A 23,443-nucleotide genomic window follows, 5' to 3' on the forward strand; every position below is an offset into this window, starting at 1 on the left:
TCTTTGCTCTTTTGATTGCCCCTCAAAGCAGCACTTTTTGATGGTGTTTGTGCTGGGACTGAAGTAGAGGCCTGGAGCTTCCAGCAGTCTCAGCTGACTTCCACTGTCCCTGGGCCTCTATTTCAGTCCCAGTGCTGCTGCCAGAAAGTGTGGCCTCAAGCCCTGCACCATGGCCAGTCACCACAGGGCCATAGGATAAACCTCTAGACCCCACACTCTGCAGGCCCTGTTGCACACAGATGACCTTTGCCAACTTCCTCATCCAGTGATGAGATATGCAAAGCAGCTGCTGGCTACACTGGGTCTTCTTCCTGAGGCTGCCCATGTTGTTCTCCAAATGATTTGCACGCTCTGTTCTCCCAACAGTGTGCGCTATTTTCATGATGCTTTGAAAGATCTCAGAAGCTTTGTGAAGGCTTTCTGAAGCATTGCAAGAACAGCCTATGCCAGACATGTCAAACACAAGGCCCGGGGGCCAGATCCGGCCCGTGAAGTGGTTTCATGTGGCCTGCGAAGCCATCCTGGAAACAGTGAGGGAATGGCCCCCACTGCCTTGGCCCTGGCCCAGAGACCCTCCTTCCACCAGAGACCCTCAGATCTGTCCCACTCCTACCCAGGCCCCCATAGGCACCCTTGATGCGAACGATGTAGAGCTGGCCATGCTCACCCAGTACGCCATACACACTCTAGCCACGCCCACCCAGTAGACCACGCCCACCCTGGCCATACCCACCCGGCCCCCTGATGGCAACCTCAATGCTGATGTGGCCCTCAATGAAATTGAGTTTGACACCCCTGGCCTATGCTAATAGCAGGCCTGTATTTCTCATGCGATTTTAGAAGGCCTAAAAAGCCTCCCAAAGCATCATGAAAATGGTGTGCAATATTTAGAGAACAGTATTGTTATTTGGAGAATGGCATGTACTATTTGACAGCAGTGCAAGTGGCCAGCTGGTTCTGCTATTCCTGCTGCTGTGCTGTCCTGCTCACACACACACACACACACACACACACACACACACACACAAACAGATAACTGTGGTTTAGTGGGTTTATTAATATTCCCCACAACTCCCTTCACCAAAAACCCAGAACTGTCCCAATTAAGTCGGGCCACAAGCAGACCAATGCTAGTCCACAGAACAATGGCCAATGAGTCCACAATGAACACAACAGTTTCCCAATCAAAATAAACCCACCAGGCAAAATTAAATCTGCAATACAAGAGAGTTCACAAGGCATGATCCAAGTCAAGGCACAGTGTTAATACAAAGCAAAGCAAGAATCAAAATGACCAGAAAACACACAGCTAGGAAATGAACACATTCCCAGCACTGCTTCCATATGTCTGCTATCCTAAATAGTTAGCTTCTTATGCAACCAATCAAGAAGGGCGAGGCTTTCTCCTTGCAAATAATTTGGCTGACCTTCTCTGCTCTTGCCTTTTCTCTGCTCTACGTGTTCTTGGATTAAGTGCAGAAGGCACTCCGTCTTCCTCATCACTGACTGGCTGCAGGTGTGTGCTTTCCCCAGCTAGTTCTGCTGCAGCTGTTCTTCAGCCAAATCCCTCTCAGATGGCTGCTTGGAGCCATTGACCAACCTTCTCCCAGAGGTGCCTGTAACTGGTTCATCTTTCTCCGAGCTGACATCTGGGGACACATCTAGGTAGTTATCACAGCTATCCTGCCAGTCCTGTCTGGCATGGCCAGCAGCTGCCTTGCATAAGGACAGGTCAGGTATGACTTCTCAGTAGCAAGAAAAAGATGGCAAAGGTCAGCTGGGGAAGGTGAGGGGTCAGGGATGGCCAAATCAATGAGCATAGGCAGTAGGGTAGCAGCAGTGGTGGGATTCAAATATGTGAACAACTGGTTCTTTGTGTGGATGCCACTTCCCAGAAGTCCATTCTGGGCTTGGGTAACAAAAAATTAGCTACCAGTTCTGCCGAAGTGGTGCGAACTGGCTGAATCCCACCATTGGGTAGCAAGTACAGGATGGCTAAACCAATAGATTGAGCAGAGTGCAGATTCGAAGGCTGATAGGATTGGCAGATTGACACAGTGAATGGAGCACAGGGCCAGTAGCTGCAAGATTAGTGGAGCACAGGGTTAAAAGACTGGAAGGTTAGCAGGGCAAGCGAAGCACAAGGAGCAACTGCAACAGGATCAGCAGGATGAGTGGAGCATACGGTGGTAAGGTCAGCAGGGCTATCAGGGTGAACACAGCTCAAAGTGGCCAGGCTAAGAGGGCCAATAGAGTGAGGGTGGCAAGACTGCCATGGTGTCGAGGTGGACAGAGTGCAGGACAGCAAGACTGCCAGGATGGCAGTTCTGACAGAGACAGGACAGCAGACTTGTAAAGCCGGCTGAGGTGATGGAATACAAAGTAAACCAAACAGCAAATATGGGGGGAGATAGGCAGAGTGGAGTTGAGGAGAAGGCAGACCTTTCCTTGCCAAGGAGCTTGGAAGTAATAGTGAGTGGCTTGGACTGGGGTGGGTCCTTGTCTAATGACCAGTGGCATTCTATTAGCAATGGCCAAAGAGAATACATGGTTTGCTATTACTGAGTCAGTCACATGATATCATACCTTATGACTGCATCACTTAGAGATGGTAATTCTAGTCCCAATTACTTTTGTAACTTGAGGGTTATCTGGTGAGGTGCAGCATGGCCATGGCTGAGCAGGGAGTAGTTCTGCTGGGAAGGGAAGGGTACGAGCAACTTACTGGAGCAACTTGTGACCTTCCCTGCTGGCTTCCCCATTGAGTTTGCTTTGGGAAGCCAGCAGGGAAAATCACAAATAGCAATCACATGATTGTTGGATGCTGCATCCATTATAAGTGAAAGCCACTTGCCAAGCTCCTGGATTGTGAATATATGATAATCGAGTGCTGAAAACTCTGAGGACTGGTTATAAGTAGCACTCATTCAGCCCCATCGAAATGTTGAACAATTGCTGAATGAGTCATTAAGCAAGAACCATCTTTATTTTGACCTATTTCACAGAGTTGTTCTGCAGATAAAATGGATCGGTTCCTCTATGTATGAAACTTTGAATTTCATGAAGAAAAACTGCTTAGTAACTTGATAAAGTAACCCAAACCAGATTGATGGATGAGCTCAAAGTCTAATTAAGACAGGAATCAGTTCACTGTGTCTGCTAGTTACCAGAAATATATCCTTCTGGAAACCTTTTAAAAGATAAAAAAAGAATACTACACAACAAGCTAATCAAAAGAAAAGATAACTGTAGGAAGTAAACAAAAAAAGTCTTTACGTGTAATTAATTTCCTACTGAACTTGCAGAGTTATTATGGGTAGCCATTGAGTTTGCATTGTCCTGCTGGCAGACTCTCTGCGTTAAGTGGTATTATCCTTGTATTTTATATTGAAAAATATTTTCTAATGATTAGTTCTCAGCGCTCTCCCCTTCTGCTTCCCGTTTCCCTTTATATTGAAAAAAATTATTACTGCCAAAGCACCATTTCCTCTTTTACTCTCAGCAGAATCTTTCTAAAGAAATTGCATTCTGTTTTACAACACAAGGATTTCAAAGGGCAGAGAATGTAAGATGTTATTTCAATGTGCTTCAAGCCTGCTATTGGAAGGATTATTACATTGAGAGAAGCTTTATAAGGATTGAATGATTTTTTTTTAGCATCTGCTATCTGCCTTATTTCCACCATCTTACATCTAGTAAACAACACTGGTTTACAAAATCACAATACAGCACACCAATGCAAGGATGTCTTTTATCATTCAATAGCTATCACTGGACTGCATATAAATACTAAATGAATTATCATTGTCTGTACTTTTTTCATTTATTTTACTGTGGTTCCCATTTTCAGCTACATGTATATATTTGTAACTCAGGATAATATTTCATGCATCTGATGAAATAACTCTAGTTGATTAACATTAATATTTCCGACATGATAACCTTTAGAATTGTTGGAATACAATTCCCATTATCTCTCAGACAACAGAAAACGTCAAGTTGGTAAAGGCTGGCATGCCATACTGAATTTATTAAAGATTCATCAAGACACATGCTGATTCTGTTGCAACCAGCAAGCATGGCTTTGCAAACCTTTATATTCATAAAATGTCATAATATATGGAGCCCTTCTAGCAACTATTAGCATACAAGAATCTTTAAAAAATAAAATCACACTGCTTTTATTCTTTGACATGTAAATTGCCACGAGCCAGGCTTTTAAATTGCAAATGCTCTCCATTTCTCTTTTAAAACCCAACCACCACTATTTGCACCCAATTTTAATTTGCATACTATTTTTTTTTCTGTTTGGAAAAGGCCAAATGAGGGTAGGCTTTATCCGATATCCAACTAAGTGAAACGCCTGCACTTACTTCCAGTGAAATTGATGACAAGAATCCTTTCACATCTGTACTAAAGGAGGGCGAAACCACAGCGATTCTTAGTGTGAGAACTGGGGGGAGAAAAATACACAGGTACATCTGTTGTTTTTGCCAGTGGGAATGTTAGCATGCATGCTGCTGGGGTGTGGGAAGCAGCAGCAAGGCTTCTAAAACAGAAGACTTAGTTTACAGCTGATTCAAATCTCGCAGCTCTTATTTTATGAATTATCTGCGGACACAGTCAAGGTAAAGGAAGTCTTAACAGTCTCCTCCTAACTATACAGTCTTCTCCAGTGCTCTCCACACAGCCAGTAAAGATCCATACAAGTATTTCTGCTAGGAAGCAGTTAACACCCTGTCATCCTTTGCCACAGGCCGTAGCCCTCCCAGTGCATTCTTTGGTTTGTTAAGCATCCTAATTTTCTTTTTAAGGTCTTACGTGAAGCATCTGCTGCTGGGCAGAAATTAATTTGTAATAAAGGTCTTATGGTAGAAACGATGTCAGCAGCAAGGGAGAAGAAGCTGGTTCCGTTCTCAATTTCTGGACTTCCGTTCTGCAAAATGAACAGGAAGCTCTCTCTGCCATTCGCAGACTGGGTGGTGCATGGCCAGCTTCTCACCAGTGGCTGTTTGTACTGCAATTTGTTTATGTTTTTATTATTATTATGTTCACTTTTATTTTGTTTGTATTTACGTTAAAGGGGAGTTAAAGCGCATTATGAACTTGGTTATTTATATAGTTGGTTAATGTTAGTTAGATTATGATTATTATATTTGTAACCCTGTGTTCAGCTTTGGGAAGTGGGGGAGGGAGAGGGGAGGGTTGGGGTGGGTTGGTTTTGGGGATTATATTGTAATTTTTACAAAACTTTTTAATAAAAAAAAAATCCCCCCCAAAAGAATACAATTTAAGACTCTCACAGGTGGCATTTTAGAGATCCTTTCTATGCTATGCCGGCATTTTTGAGCGAGAGCTTTTCCAAACAGAGCTGGTCTTCAGACTGTTAGACATACAAGTCAAGGCAAATTCAAGAAACTGGGCTTTTTTTTCTTTCTTTCTTCCACCGAGAGTTGTAACATTTGCCCAGAAATGCTTATTTTATTGTGTTACTTGTGTGAAAATAGTTTATCTTTAAAATAGATTTTTTTTAAAAAAAAAGAAGATTCCACAATGATTCCATTTCTAACTCACACTCTGAAAATACCATCTGTTGTTTGATCTGAAAATTGCTGGCAAGATAAGATGTCGGAAGCAATAGGCCATTATGCCATTTCAATTTTGTTGAACATTTTGGTATTTCAACTGAACGGTTGTCAATCTAACATTCAATAAATGGCATTGGTAGGAAAAACTTCCACCGTTTGTTTCAAAGATTTCCCCATCTGGGTCCATAGATAATAATAAACAGTGGCACCTTTTAACATAGGTGGGTGATCTGTCTGCTTTCACACTATTCTTCTTATTGTCTCAAAGGTATAAGGTATTTGAAGTATTTCAAAAGATTTCTTCAATTGCTATACATATTTGAGCCTTTTATTCTGATATCTGTCTGTCTATCAACCATCTAATCTTGTCTTTTAAGTCACCCAGAATCATTTATTTTTTATTTAAAAAAATAAAATGAAGAAATTAAAAACCCTGAAAATAATGAACGAGAAGGCTCAAATTTATATCTGCTTATTTGCCAACATAGTAAATAAACTAGTGTTGGGCCTCCAAAGGCTCTTTGGCATCATGCTTCCTGATGGGTTCCTTGTTGGCTAGATTTGATGCCTCCAATTGCCATTGCCATGCTCTGCCATTGTCAGGGACACTATTACAGTAGCAATGGGCCTTAATTTGTTCAATCTTGGCACATGGCTGTGCTGTGAGGAGAAAGAGGACCAAAGTCACCCTCAGCCAAACTGAATTACTCTTTGCTCCCCTGTTTCTGATCCTGGTTCCTGTTGCTCATAAATAAGCATCTCTACTTCTTTTATGGTGGGCACCTCCTTCAAGGTTTAAAAACTCATTCCAGATCACAGATTCATAATTCAAGAGACGATCTCCTAACTTTGAATCCTCTGTATGAAATACGACATCGAGTGATTAACTAACAATGTAATAAAAGCTAGTATATTAAAATCCATAGGAATACATTACAGTAAAGCTAAATGTCTTTTGCATCTTTGATTCACAAGAACCAATCTCTTTCTTCCTTGCTCTCTCAAACAAAAGGAGTATAAAATAATAATTAGAAAAACATGCAAGTTACCCATGCTTGTATTTTGTCTGCATTACAGCCAATAACAATGTTAGCGGAGCAAAATAACCCAAAGGCACAGCTGTTTTATTCCACATCCTTGCTGATTTGTGCAATATTATGGAACACCAACAGTTGGTCTGCGCTCCTAAAGGACATTGAAATAAATGTTTTTAATTTCTACTGGCAATGTTTCAGTGCATTCTGACCTTCTGAAAAGGCGCCTTTATAGGAGAGAGACGGTGAACAGAATCTTTACGTTGCCCATGGATGATACGTTTTGGCAAAAGGGTTTCTCCCTCTAATTATAGTGTTCTGCTGAAGGAAAGGGCATTTAATTAATGCAGAGTGATATGCAGAAATACTGAAATACAAATATAAGATCAAGGTTCACAAAGTTTGATTTGTAACTGTGCCAGGAAATAAAGAAATGGCATACAGAAGAGTGGGTAAATTCTGACCACAGTTTTATTGCATTAACACGCCAGAATTGGTCGGTAAGTTTTACTAAAATAAACAAGTAAGGATGAATCTGATAGAGCAAGAGAGAGCTAACTGACTCTGTGCATGCTGCTTTCATTTCAGCATCTTAAATCTTGGGACTTTAAATGTGAAATTTTCTCCAGATCACAAAACAGTTTCTTTTCCTCCAATCTTAGTTCTGGGAATTTTCCATAACTTCATAAATAACTTAACTCACTGGATGCCCTATTATGATGCATCATGTGAAAGGTTTATAACACTTCCTATTCAAATATATACATAGACACAGACATATAAAAGGGGCTGGCATCATCCACATCTTTTAAGCTCCACCTGCAAATGCTAATACTGACCTTTAAACGTGATGTCAGTGAGCTTGCTTCCCTCTGACATCAGTTGCAAAAGTGATAGACCTATGTCATCATTTTCCATTGTGGTGAAGACATCAAATATTTATTCCAGTATCCTAAAGGAATAATGCTACTCAGCATCTTATTTGTTTTATGCCAGCAACAAATAGTGTACATAACTGAAAATTTACCTGAGGAAGATCCTGAAGTTTTTAAACAATAAAACACCCCCCAAAAGATTGTAATCCCATTCATATTATTTTTTTTCTTCTGAATGACTCAAACCAAACATAGGGGAACCACCCAGTGGTGGGATTCAGCCGGTTTGCACCACTTCGGCAGAACCGGTAGCTAATTTTTTTGTTGCCCAGGTCCAGAATGGACTTCCGGAAGCGGCATCCACACAGAAAACTGGTTGTTCACATATTTGAATCCCACCCCTCAAACCACCCCAGATTGAAGGCTATCTGAATTTCTGATTACAAGAAGTAATCAGTTGAGTGAAAGATGTATACAATTTCTTTTGCATTTCTTATTGTCTACAAAAATAAACATTAAAATTCAACACTACATGGAAAGACCATTTATAGTCTATTTTACATAGATAGTACAAACTCAATTATTCCATGAAAATTGCTCTAATAAAAATAGATTTCTAATGTTTAATATACTGGGAAGCCTTTGATCCTGAGTGAGTTGTTAAAGCAATTTCCCATACCTTTAAATATCATTGACTCAAAGAAAGATGCATTTTTATTTTCCCAGCAGCTAATATCAGAAATTGAATCATTTTCTTACATTGCATCAATTTATATGCCTCAGGAAATATGAACAACAAATGTATTTATTTTATATATTCAATTTATATCTCACATCGAGAATTTATATCCTACTAAGAGCATGTACTCAAAGCAGTTAATGACATTTAAAAAACAAAACAAAAACAAACCTGAACTGAGTAAACAATTAAAATATTATGAAACAGATATGTGTTTACAGAGTTTTTAAAGTTGAGAAAAGCAGGGGCAAAATTCAATTCCCAAGGCAATGCTCAGAAGCAAAGTTGGTTAATTAAAACAAAGAAAATAAAACGTTAAGCAAAATGAATAACTAATTGACCATTTTCATCAAAGATGGTAACCACTCTGTTTACAAATCAAACATGAACTAAAAATGTATATAATATAATTTTAATGAGGTGGAGTTGTTTATAAGGTCAGTTCTTAATGATTTGACACAATCTATGCCACAAAAAAATTCAGTGATATTCATCAAGTGCAAATCGCAAATAATCATCTCAGAGTTTTTAAGACTTTCAAGACTTAAAATTTGTCATATTTCGTATAGGATTTATATATAACACTAGTTCCCTTGCCGTTAATGAATTAGATATGGTTTTACTAATATTGTTAACAACTTTTGGAGATGGAATCCAGATTGTGCTGTTACATCAGCTATAAAAGTATTATGCAGTGCATAGTTGGTTAATTTTCCTCTAGGGATTATCATATTGTGCTGCCATCATGTGGTCGTTTGGGAACTACAATATGATCTGTTCAGTCAATCCCTCCCATTTTGTGATGTATTTCCTCCTTCTTGTTAATCTTGAATATTATCACTTCCTGGACACCATTACATGTGGTCTGCTCTCATGGTAGGACCATTACTGTCTTTGACCTTGAAATACCATCCATTTCATCATCTGCCACATCCTGTTGTCTGCTGTAAACCTCCTGCATACAATAAAGATCTTTGTGGATGAGAAAAGGTATTTTGTGAGTTCAGCTATCTGATAAAGACTGTCAGCGGTGATTATATCTACTTATACAGGCCAGGCACAGGGGGTTCAGCAAGGGGATATATCACTATACAACAGTTGGAGTCAGAATACAGATAGTTTACAAATACATGATTGAACTTAATTCATTTGGAACCAAGTTGGAACTTGTGATCAATTCTTATGCAAAGTATTGTAATCACAGCTTCATTTTTATCAATAATTAAGAATTTTCTTATATAAATCCTCTATCTTCCTGTTATATTAAAGAAATCTATTCTAAGCTTGAAAAAAAGAGAGGCCTGACAAATGAAAGAAGAGGTAAAAGGGGAAGGAAAACAAATTCTATAATTTCCAAACTTCTTAAATGTTATGTTTTCATTTGAAATAATAGATAGTAATCTTATTATATCAAGAAGAAATTATAACTTCTTAACCAGCAGTGGGTCCAGCCCTTCAACAGTTAGTCTCAAGTGAACATTACATGAATCGTGTTAGTTGAAAGACATTCAAATTATATTTGACAACTGTTTTCCTAAACATCCATTATGCTTTTGTTGTTTTATATACATTTGCCTTTCTAAATTTTACACAAAAATTTTCTCCATCTCTACAGCTTTTCTAGTATTTATACTGGGGGTGAGAGCAAAAAGCTCTGTACTTGATCTATATTTAAGTCCCACAGTGGGGCAAGTCAGAAGCATCTACAATTAATTGGATTAAATGATGTTCACACAGTGTAGAATATGTGAGAGATCCACTGCCACTTAGTTCAACTCAATTATTAGTGTTCTATTACTAAATTCATTTCATAAATCAATGGTTGGTAAATCATTTTCAAATTAAAATAAATGTTTCCTTTTAGGTGTGGGGAAAAGTTATGAATTCCTGGATGTTCCCATTATCACTCATATTCAATTATATAAGTGGCCTTCACAGTTCATTTCAAATATATGACAAATCTAATAGAAATATATGCTAGGTGGAAATAAAAAAACCATTGGCATTTAAATGAAGTATAAAGAAATTGATGTAGCAGAATTATATACTTATTATAGGGTTATTATTAGTTGTTATGCATTGTTAACAGGATTAAGAGCGTATATATTTTAGTTTCTATTTTCTAATTCTGAATTCCAGGGTCTTTATGAACATGGAGATTTTCAATCTATTAAAGCAAATGGATAAATCTCTTTAGGTTAACAATATCCTGCAAATGCTAGGAATCATTGGATGATATATTAGGAAATTTTACTGAAGAGTCTGTGCCTAGCACAAGAACTTAATAACTGCATCTCTACAGAAATAGAGCACAACAATGATGAAAACTGTCTTGAATGCATTTAAGTCAATATAAAAGGGGGAAATGTCGTTGCTATAGGTGTATACTATAGGCCACCCAACCAAACACAGGAAGTAGATGAACTTTTTGATGGTCAGTTAACTAAGGTATGTAGGAAGCACATCACAATAGTAATGGGGGGCTTTAATTACCTTGACATCAACTGGATCACAAACTCTGCACCAAGTGGAAGATCAAACAGATTCCTGGCAAACCTAGCAGACAAAAGGTAGAGAAGGAAACTAGGGGATCAGCCATATTGGACTTAATTCTCACTATCAGAGATGAAATGATAGAAGGTGTTGAAGCTTGTGGGTGGGGAGTGATCATGCAATATTGGAATTCAATATTATGCAAGCACAAGCAATAGAACATAGTCAAACTAGAGTTTTGGACTTTAAGACAGCTAATTTCAATAAACTTAGAGAGAGCTTGGGAAGGATTCCTGTCAAAGCATGCACAGTCTTATTGTACTGAGATAACCCAGGAGTAAACACAGTAAATAGTGGTTTGTATTAAATGGTGGTTTATATTACACTATACAACATCACACACTAGGAACAATATACATACGTGATAATACAGCAAACTCAAACACACAGCAGTTATAGCAGGAAATGGATGATAGAGAGACACTCCAGCAAAGCCTTCCCTTTTATACTCAGGCTTTTAAAGAGACACAGACCCTGCTGAGTCATTCCTTATCATTGCATCATCCACCGTATATTACATTACATCATTACATAAGCTGTTTAGCTATTAAATCATTACCCTGACACTCCTCCCATTTAAAGTTAAACAATTGTTAGCCTAAATGCTTTTACATTGATGCCTGCCTGCATTTAAAACTAGTCAACATATCAGCTTGAACAATTGAACAATTTTTCTCTGCATACATTCCTGCCTTATAGTGCAGTTCATTATTGTGTCCTTCTATTTATCCTTTTCTACTTTAGGTAATGATAACATTTCTTGATAATCACGGGGTTCATTACTTACACTATATGCTCTAACCCCACTTCCTGTGAACTGATCAGGAGGTACACCTTTATTGCTACGTTCAGACCTCCTTGGTATTACGTGTTACTGTATTTCTGTGATTTCTCTTCTTATTTCAGGTCTGTCCTCTTCTATCCCTACTATTTCTGACCTGCTATCCTGTTCTTCCTTCATTGGGTTTTGAGTAGCCTCTCCTTCCTGAGAACTAATGCTACTTGTTGGCATGAACACCTCAGTGTTAGCTCTGCAAAACTGGAAGACCTTGATATCACAACTTTCTTTGTTCCATCTGAAAATCTATTGTCAGAATCCATTTATATCACATTTCATAAATATGGTTGGAATACTGGGCCTATCTTAGGGATTCTGCCATCTCTCAGAGGGGGGGGAGAGGATGTTTATCCAGATTGCCGTAGGCTGTTTTCAAAGACCAGGAAAGCTTTTGATCTGGGGGAAACAGAGGGGGAGAGAGAGATCTGGTTTGCCTCTCCATTTAAAACTGAAAGGAAGAAGACAATAACAATAAAACGCAAGAAGTTTTCCCTTTCCCACGAAAGGGCCTGACACCTAAGTAGCTGATGTGAGCCTGACCAAATGGACTCAAGGGTGGTGGTGGTTGAAACGGGAATGCTTTATATAGTATTGAAATGTAACTCAATGTCAGATCCCGTCTTGTATTGCCACAACCGATCTCATCCTAGTAAACTTTTCCTTTTGGACAAACTTGGATCCAGGAGTTCTTATTTCCTAAGATGTGAATTGGGGTGTGTCCTGACAGTAGACAGGATCTGCTATAAGAGTCAACCTGGAAGGGAAAACCTTACCGGGGGACTTTGCATTAAATACAATGTCTGGCGACGAAGCAAGAGAGGAAGGAAGCCCCACGGAGAGGGAGTCTTCCCCCCAAATGGAATCCCAGAGGCGATGGGAAGCTGAAGCGGTATATATATATATATATATATATATATATATATATATATATATATATATATATATATTCATCCCATTTGTATCCCACCCTTCTCCGAAGACTCAGGGCAGCTTACAATCTAAGCACAAATCAATGTGCTTAGCAATATTTCCCCGGGGAAGAAGTGGTGGAGCAGCATGACCAAAAACCCCGGTGGTCGATGGGTGTTGGAAGGAAAAGTGAGTGGGAAAAGGCATCGGGAGAAGTGACCCTGAGACAGAGCGACCACTTACCAGAATGGAGGCAAGAGATGGAGAGCTCCCTGCATGCCAGTGAGGAGGAGCGGATTCTGGAAAAAGCTATTGACCTGATGAAAGCAACCCTGAGCTCACTAAGGGAAGAGAGAGCTGAAAGCTGCAACCGAGGCAGCGCCTGGGGCCACAACTGGAGAGGTAACGAAGGGGATCCAGCACCTGAAACCCCGGGGCTGTCCAACGGAACAGGAGTCGCTGCCTCAGCAGTATCCCCCCAGAAACACAGATGGGGAGCAGGATGAGGAGTGATACCGTCTGCAGCACAGACAATGCTCCAGTCAAAGACTCCTGCCCCTGGAAACAAAATTCAAGGAGGAGCCATCACGATTGGGGTTTTTCTTAACCCAAGTCCTTAGCTATATGGAAGAATACGGACAGGACATCCCCAGTGACAAAACCCACATCCGAATTGTGCAATCCGCCCTGGACGGACTGGCTGCAGACTGGGTGGTGAACCTACATGACTCCAATGCCCCAGAACTCAACGATTTCAACCGATTCATGGCATCCTTGAGGCAGCGTTTCGAGGATCCTTTGGCTGATCGTAAAGCCTGGGAGATAATCAAAACAGTCAGGCAGGGTAGACGGCCAGTGGCTGAATACACCCAAGAATTCCGAGCCATTGCCAGCAAGCTGAACTGGCCAGAAGACATCCTCCTTAGCCATTTCAAAGATGGGCTAAACTATGACCTGTATGATGCTTGCCTGCCTCGAGGAGACCCACATCATCTCGACAACTGGTATGTCCTGGCAGAGGAGGGGGAGATAGACCTACTGAAGAGACACCATTGGGGAAACCATGGGGCCGCCCGCCAACTGAGCAAACACACGAGAGGAGAACCCACCGCCCACAGCTAAAAAATCAACAGGCTGTTTCAAATGCGGGAGAGAGGGTCACCGTGCCGTAGAATGCCGCTTAAACCCCCCCCCAGCGTAAAACAGTCATCACCCTCCAAGAAACTAGGGAAACCCCAAGACAACCCAAAAGAATCTTCCGTGAAGGGGACAGGGGCTGTAGAGTCCACAACCCCTGCCAAGAACTGGGATTGGACTTCGGCCTACACCACAGGGGTGGCAGACACCTCGGAAGACAGCTCAGAGGGAGAACCATTGGTAAGTGGACCCCTTCCACCCATACTTAAGACAGCGACTATATTAGCTTCCTCTATGCCTGAAGCAGCCAAAATAAAAACTCTGATAGACTCTGGTTGCATCCACTGCCTCATCAGCCTAATGCTGGTGGAGAGATTGAGCCAATTAGATGGATCAATAGCAGGGGGGGACAAGCTACCCTAGCCACTTTACCAATTCACCTATCCCTGGGGTCTCATGAGGAAGACATGACGTTTATAGTGGCCCCAGGCATGGAATGCCCAATGATTTTAGGACTGGAATGGCTGAAGAAATGGAACCCTGGGATAAACTGGAGGACAGCAGAACTCAACTTCCCAAAAGGGGAGCAGAAAAGCTTAAAACCCCAAAGCACCCCCCAACCCAAAGGGAGGAGACAGCAGCAGTGGGGAAAGAGAAGGAGTTACCAGAGATACCAGAGGAATACAGAGACCTTGCTGAGGTTTTCATTGAGGAATGGGCAGATGAGCTTCCCCCCCACCGCCCCACAGACTGCGCTATAGAATTCAAACCCGGGGCAAAACTCCCAAAACCCAGGATGTATGCCATGAGCCCAAGGGAAATGTCAGAAATGGAAAGATTCATAAAGAAAAACTTAGAAAGAGGATTTATTGAGCCTGCCAAACCCAAAGTGGCTGCCCCAGTCCTGTTCAGGGAGAAGAAGGATGGTTCTTTTCGCTTGTGTGTGGATTATAGAAATTTGAACACAATTAGTGAATGTAACCTGTACCCCTTACCCCTGATGAAGGATATGCTATCCCACCTATCGAAAGGAAGGATTTTTACTAAATTAGACCTGAGGGAAGCATATTACCGTATTAGGATTAAGGAAGGAGATGAATGGAAGACTGCATTCAACTGCCCAATGGGTTGCTACCAATTCAAAGTACTGCCATTTGGACTGCAAGGGCCCCCCGCAGTTTTTATGCAATTAATTTTATTTATTTTTTATTGAAAAGTTTTAAAATACAGTTTTCCTTTAAACCCCCCCCTTCCCCCTCCCTCCTCCCCTCCCTACCTCCCCCCTATCCCCCCCCTCCCCCTCTCCCTCCTCCCTCCCCTGCCTCCCCCCCTACTTCCCCTCCTCCCCCCCTCCCCCCCCCGACTTCCCAGAGCAAAATGCAAGGTATATATCTAAAAAGCAATCATAAACAATCATATACTAACAATTATAAACTCTAAAATCCATCACTCTCTAGCTTATATAGAGTAAACCAATCCTTAATAATACTAAATGTGTATAAAGAACTAAAATAAAAGAAAACTAGCGTCATTCCCATCTATGTTCTTCCACAATTCACTATTTCCTAAACATATTCTCATTTACACATCACAAACACCTATCCCTATTAACCTCTCTAGCCAAAATAGGCTATAATAGATAGTTCTTACACAAATTAACCCACATTAACCCACAAAACTTTCTTCCTCTTCCTCTGTAATAAATTGTCCATTAATTCCAAATTAAAGATTCTGTTACCATACATATCATCCCAAAACTCTTAAAAACACAACTACCACTTGACTATCAGTATGTTGTGGAAGTTCCATAGATTTCTACTAGACCTATTTTCTTTTCTTTTTGGAGCGTTTTAAGGCAGCACGCGTCACCCTCTGTTCTCTAGGATCATCCAAAAGAGTTGCATCTTGATCTCCTCCTGTACCATTCTCGTCTATCTGTCCATCTTCATCCTCTTGATGTTCTCCTTCTCCAGATCCCTCTGCAGCTTCCAAAAGTGTTGATGGGGTTACTTTTAAGACATTGTTGTAAAAATCATGCGCTTGCTTCACAGTACCCAAACAGTACCTTTTGCCTTCATACAAGAAGCTCAACCCAGCTGGGATCTCCCATCTGAACCTTATATCCCTTTGCTTGAGCTCTTGCACAAGAAATATAAAGTCCTTCCTTCTCTTTAAAATCTTTGGAGGAATTTCTTTTAGAACCAAAACTTCTTGACCAGCAATCACAACTTTAGTATCATAGGCAGCTTGTATAACTTCATCTCTAATTTCCCTTTTTACAAAATAAACCACCACATCTCTAGGCAACTTTCTCTGTTTAGCAATCCACGAGTTCACACGAAACACTTTGTCCATGCCTTGTTTTATTTCAGATGCTGGATGGTTCAATACCACCTCAAAAGCCTCAGAAACCAGCTGCTTTAAATCTTCCTTAATATTCTCTTTTAGGCCTCTAATTCTAACAGCAAACTGCATCTGATAAAATTGAGCCAGACTCAGTTCGCTATCCATTTTGTCTTTTAAATCTTCAATTTCCAATACTTTTGCTTCTAATATAGCATTCTTTTGAGTCAGTTCTTCCACTTTGTCATCCAGCACCTCCACACATTTAGCTACTTTATGCACTGAGGACAAAATGTCTACCTTTATCTCTCTAAGTTTCTGTTCCATCCTTTCTTCCATTCTCTGCTCCAGTTTCTCCAATTTCTCCTCCATCTGTGCAAATTTAACACCCATTGACTCCAAAATTAACTGGGTATGTTTTTCAAGATCCTTCGATGTCACTACATCTGGAGAATGCAACGCCTGCAGTAGTGATTGTTGTTGCACTGGAGAATTTCCAGCACTCCGAAAAGTTCTAGGGGGAGGTTTAGACGCCATCTTTTACTTACAATTGTGTCGCACTTTCACTTTAAGTTTTAAGCAAAGTCCATCAAGCTCGAGAGTAAAATAAAATAATCCTCTTCATCTCTTCATCTTTCCCTCTTGTACTGCTCTGCCTGCTCTTTTCCTTTCATAGTCTCTCCTTCAAGCAGGGATGGTCGCAGACGCCTGGCTCTGCTCCATTCCGGAGCAGAGACGCTAGCCAGCTGGGAGCAGCCCAGGCTACGGGGGAGTTCAATCCTTCAGCCGCCCAAGCTCCAAGCTCAGGCGGCCCCGGAGAACTCAACCCCTACCTGGGGGCTCACCCCCTCCTCTTCTCCCGAGGAGGGGGCTTCAAATTCGCCCGAACAGCTGATCGGCGCTGTTTCGGGCGAAAAATCACACAGCTGGGCGGCGGGCAGCCCGGGAAGGCTGTCTCCGGCGCCGCGGAGCCACCGGAAGTCCATCAGTTTTTATGCAATTAATTAATGACGTGCTAAGAGAGCACCTATATAAGGGGGTCCTGGTTTACCTAGATGACATCCTTATCTTCACTGAGACCAAAGAGGAACATATCAAACTAGTCAGAACAGTTCTGAAAAAGTTGCGAGCTGCCCATCTATACGCTAAATTATCGAAGTGTGAATTCCACCAGGAAAAAAATTGACTACCTAGGATATCGCATATCCCCAGAGGGCATCAACTGTGAAATACATTAATATGTGCATTATGCATTAACAGATATAATGCATGTACTGAATATGGGACTATACTTCATAAAAGCTATAGTTGGTCAAAAAATATCTGAATTCTCTGCTAACCTGCTGGAATAATAAATACACATGTGTTCTTTTTTCTCACAAGACAATTTTTGACATAGGAATAACCTACAACAGTAACTGCGAATTGTAAAATGCAAAGTTGCCAAGAACTGTCCTATATTTCTAAATGAAAGGGAAAAATACAAGAATAAAAATGACACTCCAAATCCCCATAATGATCCTTGTGATATTCAGAGTTCTACATAGTTTTACTTTTTATAATCCTTTAGAATGCTCCTAAAATGGGAGACATTCTAAAACTTGTACAAGGCTTTAAACCTGTCAAAAGTGAAACAAAACACAGCCGACTTTGATGTTTAGTTTCAAAGAAGGCTAAAATCTTGGTGAAGATAATGGCCATACTACTGGAAGTATTAAGTTATTGATCTCACAAAAATCCATTTTAATTTTATTGTGCTCCCCATAGCTAGTCTGGAAAAGGCTCATTTTCTGTTTTACTGGTGGCTGACAAGACTTCAGAACAGAAAGTAGCTAGATTTCTTTTCAAACACTCCCAGTTTAGGGAAGCCCTTGGAGAATGGGAACTAGTGACCAGGTTAAGGCCTCCAGATCGTATATCTAACAACCTCAGGAAATGATTCATGGTTTCACTTAGAAAAACCTCTCAGGAAAGAACAGGGACCAAATGCATATTCTTCTTCGAAAACTGAAGCAATATATCATGTTCTCTGCTAGTTGATCTTCCCTGAAGGCCCCAGAAAGCATATTGGATGGCCACCAAGTTAAGGGGAGTTTTGTTCAATTGAGAAAATGTTTTATTTAAACAAGAAATTCAGAAATTCAGTCCCACCTTTTAATTTTTAAAAATACAGTTAAAAGATTGGATGCAGGTATCGATATATAAAAATATTTACTTACGCAATATGATAAAACTCTGAATAAAACCTTTCTGAGGCCTGTCTTTTCAAACTCCAAATGAAAGGAACTTTTACATTTTTGACAATTTTGGACAAGTCTCAAGTTCAGAGAAAAGACAATCGCATATCTGATTATCATAACTGTCTCCTCATGTCACTTGTAAAGTTTCCGTTTTCTTTCCTTCTTAATTTGTTTTTATCTTAATAGAGTGGTAAAATCATTTCCAGTCTTCTATTACTGAGATTTCAGATAGATGAACGATGAAAACCAGTGCTCAGCTGTCCATTCTCTGACAGAAAATTAATCACAACATGCCAGTGGAAAATAACACACTGATTCTGAATGCAACAGAGCAGTTTTCAACACTTTTTTAAAATTAATACTTTTAAAACAAAAGGAAAACAGCAATAAAATCAAGCTGCTCTCTTGAAGTGTCTCTCTGATTTGCTTAGAAACAGAAGCTCTATGACAAGCAGAAAGAACACAATAAAAGTTGTCCCATTAGTTCTCACATTTTTTTTTCTTTTTAAGACCCTTGTTTCGGGGTGGAGTCAGGGTGACTGAATGGAACTGAGCATTTACTGGCCGGATGCCCTTCCTGACACCCACACGGAGTTTGCAATAGATATTTTCTCTTTGCGCCCTGATAGAGAAGCATCTGTCACTGTTTAGTATTGAACTCTCAACCTTCCAAGTGGGAAGTGAGTGTCTTCACCTCTAGGCCACCACTCTGCTCTATCCCATTAGCTCACACTACTGTCAGTAACAAATCCTTTCTGACACCTTCTGCATCTGAGGTTTGCAAAGGACTTGGAAGGGTATGATGAAGTCGAATCAATGCAGATAAAGTTCAGGGCCAGTATGTTAAGGCAAAAGACTCTTTAAGGCAAAAGACTATGACAGAGAGGGCTAAGGAAAACAAGTAACTGGACAGCTCTAAGTAAATTAAGTAAATGTTCTACTATAATTTCTATATAGGTAGTCCTCAATTTATGACAGCAATTGGCACTGGAACAGGCAATGTGGTTGTAAAGTGAAACTGCCTGTATTGCTTAGCAATGGCAATCACTGCATTCCCAGTTGCCATAATTAACCGAATCCCACAGTTGTTAGGCAAGGCAACTTCCTGCTGGCTTCCAACAATCAATTCAGTGGAATATCTGGCAAGAGGTTAAGGACTCAGGCATCCAGCAACAGGCCAGAAGGCTGGTAAGTGGGGCATCAGGGTGCAAGGGGAAAACCACACTGACTAATATTGACAGGGCAAAGTACTCTATATAAATAAGGAGCAAACCCCACACTTGGTAGTACTGATGATGTTACATATTTAGATAATGAAAGGTCTGCAAGCAACAACCAGAGAGCACCAAGGAGTTCACATCTTACTTTCTAATAATAAACAAATGAAAATAGGATAAACATTTCTTAGTATGGATTATTAGATTTTTAGCTATAAGATATATTTTGTCCAAATATAAATTTCTGGAACCCAGGAGGTAAGGCCAGCACCTAGCATCCTTGACCCACAACCCTCTCACAGGCAAACTAAAATTTAACAAACATGGCATCCACAACAGTTTAGAAAGCAATTGAACAGATAGCCACAAACATCCTGCCTATCTCCTCAGGCTCATGAATTGAAATAGATTCCACAAAATCAGAGCTGAAACCTTATCAGATATTTCATTTGAACTTCTGTCTGATGAGGCTAATCAACATGAAAATGTTGTTTTATCCGTAAAGGATAATGGTTCAGTGGTCAACAGGCCTCAACTACAAGACAGCTCAACTTTTCACACATGGCCATTTTTAAGGGAATCAGATTAAATCAAGGGGTGTGTTTGTGTGACAGAAGACCTATGCAAATCTTCTGAATATCATAAACACTGTAAGTGGTCCTTTGCTTTACCTTCCTCAGAAATTGATCCCATAAGTACTGATCACAGAAAATTGTTGGAAAAGAACTAAGATAAACTTCAGCAAAAAGCAGTTTCCTGGCCAATAAACAATGGCAGGATTGTACAGGGCATATTTCAGCAGTCAACTAGAGCTTAGAAGACAATGACAGATGGTGGTCATTTCCCCACTTTCTTCAAAGGAATGGAGACTGAACAAAGCTAAAAGAATGTCTGCTTGGCTGTAGTTGATGCTTTTTTTGTAAGAAAAAAGGTGCCGGAACTCATATCTTGTTAATATTTTATTAAAAAAAATATACATTCAGGACTTCCGGTGGCTCCGCGGCGACGGAGACAGCCTTCCCGGGCTGCCCGCGGCTCAGCTGAGTTTTTTTTCGCCCGAAACAGCGCCGATCAGCTGTTCGGGTGAATTTGAAGCCCCCTCCTCGGGAGAAGAGGAGGGGGTGAGGCCCCAGGTAGGGGTTGAGTTCTCCGGGGCCGCCTGAGCTTGCAGCTTGGGCGGCCGAAGGATCGAACTCCCCCGTAGCCTGGGTCGCTCCCAGCTGGCCAGCGCCTCTGCTCCTGACTTTATGGAGCAGAGCCAGGCATCTGCGACCACCCCTGCCTGAAGGAAGGACTATGGAATAAAAAGAGCAGGCAGAGCGGTACAAGAGGAAAAGGTGAAGAGGACTATTTTATTCTACTCTCGAGCTTGATGGATTTTTTAAACTCTAAGTGAAAGTGCGTCACAATCGAAAGTAAAAGATGGCGGCTAAACCTCCCCCTAAAACTCTTAGGAGTGCTGGAACTTCCCCGGTGCAACAATCATCATTGCAGGCATTACATCCTCCTGATGTAGTGACATCGAAGGACTTACGAGATGCTCTGGATAAACTTTTGGAATCAATTAATCAATCAATGGATGATAAATTTGCAAAGATGGAGGAGAAATTGGAGAAATTGGAGGAGAGAATAGAAGAGAGGATGGAACAGAAGTTCAGCGTGATGAAGGTAGACATTTTGTCTTCAGTGTATAAAGTGGCTGAATGTGTGGAAGATTTGGATGAAAAAGTCAAAGATTTGACTCAAAAGAATGCTATATTAGAAGCAAAAGTATTGGAGAATGAAGATTGAAGAGACAAAATGGATAGAGAATTAAGTCTTGCTCAATATTTCCAGATGCAGTTTGCCATTAGAATTAGAGGTTTAAAGGAGAATATTAAGGAAGATTTAAAGCAGCTGGTTTCTGAGGCTCTCGAAGTGGTATTGAATCAGCCAGCATCTGAAATAAAAGGAGGCATGGATAAAGTGTATCGTGTGAACTCATGGATTGCTAGACAGAGAAAGCTGCCTAGAGATGTGGTGGTTTATTTTGCAAAAAGGGAAATTAGAGATGAAGTTATACAAGCTGCCTATGATACTAAAGTCGTGATTGCTGATCAAGAAGTTCTGGTTCTAAAAGAAATTCCTCCAAAGATTTTAAGGAGAAGGAAGGATTTTACATTTCTGGTGCAAGAGCTCAAGCAACGAGTTATAAGGTTCAGATGGGAGATTCCAGCTGGGTTGATGGTGATGTATGAAGGTAAAAGGTACCGTTTGGTTACTGTGATGCAAGTGCGTGATTTTTACAATAATGTTTTAAAAGCAACCCCATTAACACTTCTGGAAGCTGCAAAGGGATCTGGAGAAGGAGAATATCAAGAGGCTGAAGATGGACAGATAGAGGAGAATGGTGCTGCAGGAGATCAAGTTATAACACTTTTGGATGATCCCAGAGAACAGAGGGTGACGCGTGCTGCTTTAAAACGATCAAAAAAGATAAAAGAACAAGATCAGCAGAAGTCTATGGAACTTTCACAACGTACTTACAGCCAAGTAGTGGGAGGTGGGAAAAGATTTGGATGAGGAATGTAAAATTTATATAAGTTTGAAATCTAAGAGAGAATTTTTACAAAATGTTTTATAGATGGTATTTAGACTTTAAAAAGCTAAGCATGTATCTGAATTATTAGCCTAAATGTTGGAGGTGCGGTGATAAAGACGTAATATATTTTCATATTTTCATATATGGTAGACCTGCAAAAAGGTTAAGGCTTTTTGGATAAAAATTTGATGGAATATACTAAGTTGATGTTGAATTTAATTACGGCAGCAAGACTTTTGATAGGATAGTACTGGAAAGAGGAACTGCCGACCATAGAAGAGTGGATTTTAAAGGTTTCCGACTTGGTCGAAATGGTGAAGATTTCGGCCTATTTGAAAGATTACTCGCAGGAACGCTATATTATGGAAGGGAGAAAATGGCTTGAGTTTACTCAGAATAAGTATAGGGTTAAGAAGTTTTATATTTGAATAAGTCTTCTTTCTTCTTTCTTTATTTTTTTTTCTCTATATTGGTTTTTTTTATATATATTTATGTATATTTAATATTACTAAGGTTTGTTTTATCCTATATAAGCTAGAGAGTGATAGATTTTAGAGTTTATGGTTGTTAGTATATGGTTGTTTATGATTGTTTTTTTTATATATACCTTGTACTTAGCTCTGGGAAGTCGGGGGGGGAGGGGGGGAGGGGGGAGAGGAAGGGGGGGAGGGAGAAGGGGGGGAGGGGGGATTTTTTAAGGGAAAAATTGTATGTTAAAACTTTTTAATAAAAAAAATATACATTCAGTTCTTAGCAGGACTGGTGGTTGAGAAGTAATTAGTAAATTTTTTATTTTTAAATTTGGGGTCACACTTTTACACTAAAAAATTTTTTAAAAAGTTTTTAAATTCACCAATGATTTTTTAAAATAAAGAAATTACCTTTTGCACGTAGTCAGTCCCTGTACACACACCCATACATGTCAGTTATGTAATGAATCATAATGGTCACTGCCTGCAGTAAGCACTCAGCGCGTGACCACACAACTAATCACAAGCCAAGCAGTGCCACAAGCTGAGCAGCGCCATCACAACCAGCGCGGACGAAGTACACATGCATTGGACTTGACACACAAGCAGCCCGCATGCACTGTTTTAATGATTTTGCTGCCGACCTGCTACACTTGACAGGTGATTCAAGTCCACGTGGACCAAACAACAAATTTTCAACAGTTACTTTTAAAACTTGGAAAAATCCCTCGAAAAAAAGGTGCTGGAACTCCGTTCCAGTGCATTCTATGACAAAAAAAAGCACTGGCTGTAGTTATCACCAGGAAATCTTGAAGTAGAATATATTGGCTTTAAAATGAAAGATATTACAGCTTTCAATCAGAATAATTTAAAATCAAGGTGAATTAAAATGCTGGTTTAAAGCTATCTCACATTTTTA

General features: G+C 40.3%; 1 protein-coding gene across 1 annotated transcript in view; it reads right to left on the bottom strand.

Moving 5' to 3' along the window:
• Window positions 1-1,533: 1,533 nt before the first annotated feature.
• LOC308662739 (uncharacterized protein) overlaps window positions 1,534-23,443 on the bottom strand; it is a gene marked incomplete at both ends in the record, with an annotated part of 38,490 nt that continues 16,580 nt past the window's right edge. The window contains 2 exons of the mRNA XM_081318882.1: window positions 1,534-1,716; window positions 4,374-4,453. Of these exons, the coding sequence (XP_081175008.1) occupies window positions 1,534-1,716; window positions 4,374-4,453 (263 nt within the window). The remainder of the gene's footprint in view (window positions 1,717-4,373; window positions 4,454-23,443) is intronic.

The sequence above is a fragment of the Vipera berus genome (genome assembly GCF_964194415.1).
Source record: "Vipera berus genome assembly, chromosome: 2".
NCBI classification, from domain to species: domain Eukaryota; kingdom Metazoa; phylum Chordata; class Lepidosauria; order Squamata; family Viperidae; genus Vipera; species Vipera berus.